At 46.9% G+C, this 1,970-nt stretch overlaps 1 protein-coding gene across 1 annotated transcript in view; it reads right to left on the reverse strand.

Moving 5' to 3' along the window:
- Positions 1 to 581: 581 nt before the first annotated feature.
- SPTY2D1 (SPT2 chromatin protein domain containing 1) overlaps positions 582 to 1,970 on the reverse strand; it is a 21,646-nt gene continuing 20,257 nt past the window's right edge. Inside the window, exon 5 of the mRNA XM_015412893.1 lies at positions 582 to 681. Coding sequence (XP_015268379.1) covers positions 585 to 681 — 97 coding nt within the window. The 3' untranslated portion in view covers positions 582 to 584. The remainder of the gene's footprint in view (positions 682 to 1,970) is intronic.

A 1,970-nucleotide genomic window follows, 5' to 3' on the forward strand; every position in this document is an offset into this window, starting at 1 on the left:
TCCCTATATTCTACACGAGCCAACTGTGACGATCTTTCGTCACAGTACTGCTTCAGAAAAGTACATATTTCTATTGCTTTAAACATCAACAGCAGCTAAAATTTTAAGTCTGTGCTTTATCCGAACAGAGGAGAGTGACATTTTAAGATTCGTATCTCAGGACACACAGTGTCTTTTAAAAGAGAATAAGACCGACGTTCTTTATTTGCTAAGGAAAATGGAGAAAGCAGACCGGCATACTGGTGTGCGGGGCCCACTTGCTGCAAGCCAGTGCATAGTCAAGTCGATAGTCTGCCCAGCATCCTTCAACTACTTTAGGGTGTGGTAACATTCATCCGCTATCTACCCCAGCTAATATGCTCCGTTAGTGCATTACTTATTTGTTTAAATAACCTTGGCAAGTATTAAAAATAATCATCTGAGGGTCAACCGGAAGGGAAAAAAAAATCATATTTCTGTGTTTCCTCTATCGTTTATTACCCTTTCATATAAAATGTAAAACTAAAGCTGAAATTTGGGTCACGTGGAAGAATAGAGGACAAGCAATGGAAGAGCAAAAGGAAACCCAAGTTATGGCAAATTGGTTAACGTGTTCTCAACTTTTTGGTCTGCTTCTTGCGTTTCAATTCCTCCTCTTCACGTCTCTGCTCTTCTAGATCTTCTAGCATTCCCAGTCTCAAGCTGCAGAAGAAAATTTCAGGTGTGCTTCATTAAATCCAAGAAAAAACAGCACGGACGCAACAATCTCCACTAGAATAAACCCCTCGCTACCCTAAAATCACTTCTCCAGACCACTTTCATTCACGGCACTGAAAAGCCAACTCAAACAGAAAGGTTCCACAATGCTTCCCAAAGATTATCATGGCATAGTAAAGGGTAAAGGTTTCCCTTGCTCGAAAGCCAGTTGAATCCGACTCTAGGGTTGCGGTGCCCATCTCCGTTTCCAAGCCGAAGATCCAGCGCTGTCTGAAGACGTTTCCGTGGTCATGTGGCCGGCATGACTAGACGTCGAGGCACACGGGGCGCTGTTACCTTTCCCACCAAAGCAGTACCTGTTTATCTACTTGCAATCTCTTGCTTTCGAACTGCTAGGCTGGCAGGAGCTGGGGCCAGAGACGGGAGCTCACTCCGTCATACGGCACTCGGTCCTCGAACTGCTGAACTACCGACCTTCCGGCCTGCAGTTCAACGTCTTAACCACTTGAGCCACCGCAGCTCCTATCGTGGCATAAAAAAGGTAAAGGTTCCCCTTGCTCGAAAGCCAGTCGAATCCGACTCTAGGGTTGCGGTGCTCATCTCCGTTTCAAAGCCGAAGAGCCAGCGCTGTCCAAAGATGTTTCCGTGGTCACGTGGCCGGCATGACTAAACACCAAGGCGCACGGAACGCTGTTACCTTCCCACCGAAGTGGTTCCTATTTATCTACTTGCAATTTCTTGCTTTCGAACTGCTAGGTTGGCAGGAGCTGGAACTAGACATGGGAGCTTACTCCATCATGCGGCACCCGGGTCTCGAACTTCCACAGCCTGCAGTTCAGCGTCTTAACCACTTGAGCCACCGCAGCTTAAAGACTTACAAAATACATGGCAGGATAGGAGTTTTTGTGGAAGCTCCTCCCCTGCCACATATTTTGTTAGTCTTTAAGGTGCTACTTTAGGGTTTCTACTGCTTCAGAAGAAGTGAGCAGCGACTCGGGAAAGCTCCTAACCTGCCATGTATTTTGTTACTCTTTAAGGTACTATTCTCCTGCCATCCTAGCAGTTCAAAAGCAAGAAGTTGCATGTAGATAAATAGGTACCACTTCAGTGGGAAGGTAACAGCCTTCTGTGCGTCTTGGTGTTTAGTCATGCCGGCCACATGACCACGGAAACGTCTTCGGACAGCGCTGGCTCTTCGGCTTGGAAACGGAGATGAGCACCGCAACCCTAGAGTCGGACTCGACTGGCTTTCGAGCAAGGGAACCTTTACCTTT

Source organism: Gekko japonicus, unplaced genomic scaffold (genome assembly GCF_001447785.1).
Source record: "Gekko japonicus isolate JY-2015 unplaced genomic scaffold, Gekko_japonicus_V1.1 scaffold1453, whole genome shotgun sequence".
Taxonomy (NCBI): Eukaryota; Metazoa; Chordata; class Lepidosauria; order Squamata; family Gekkonidae; genus Gekko; species Gekko japonicus.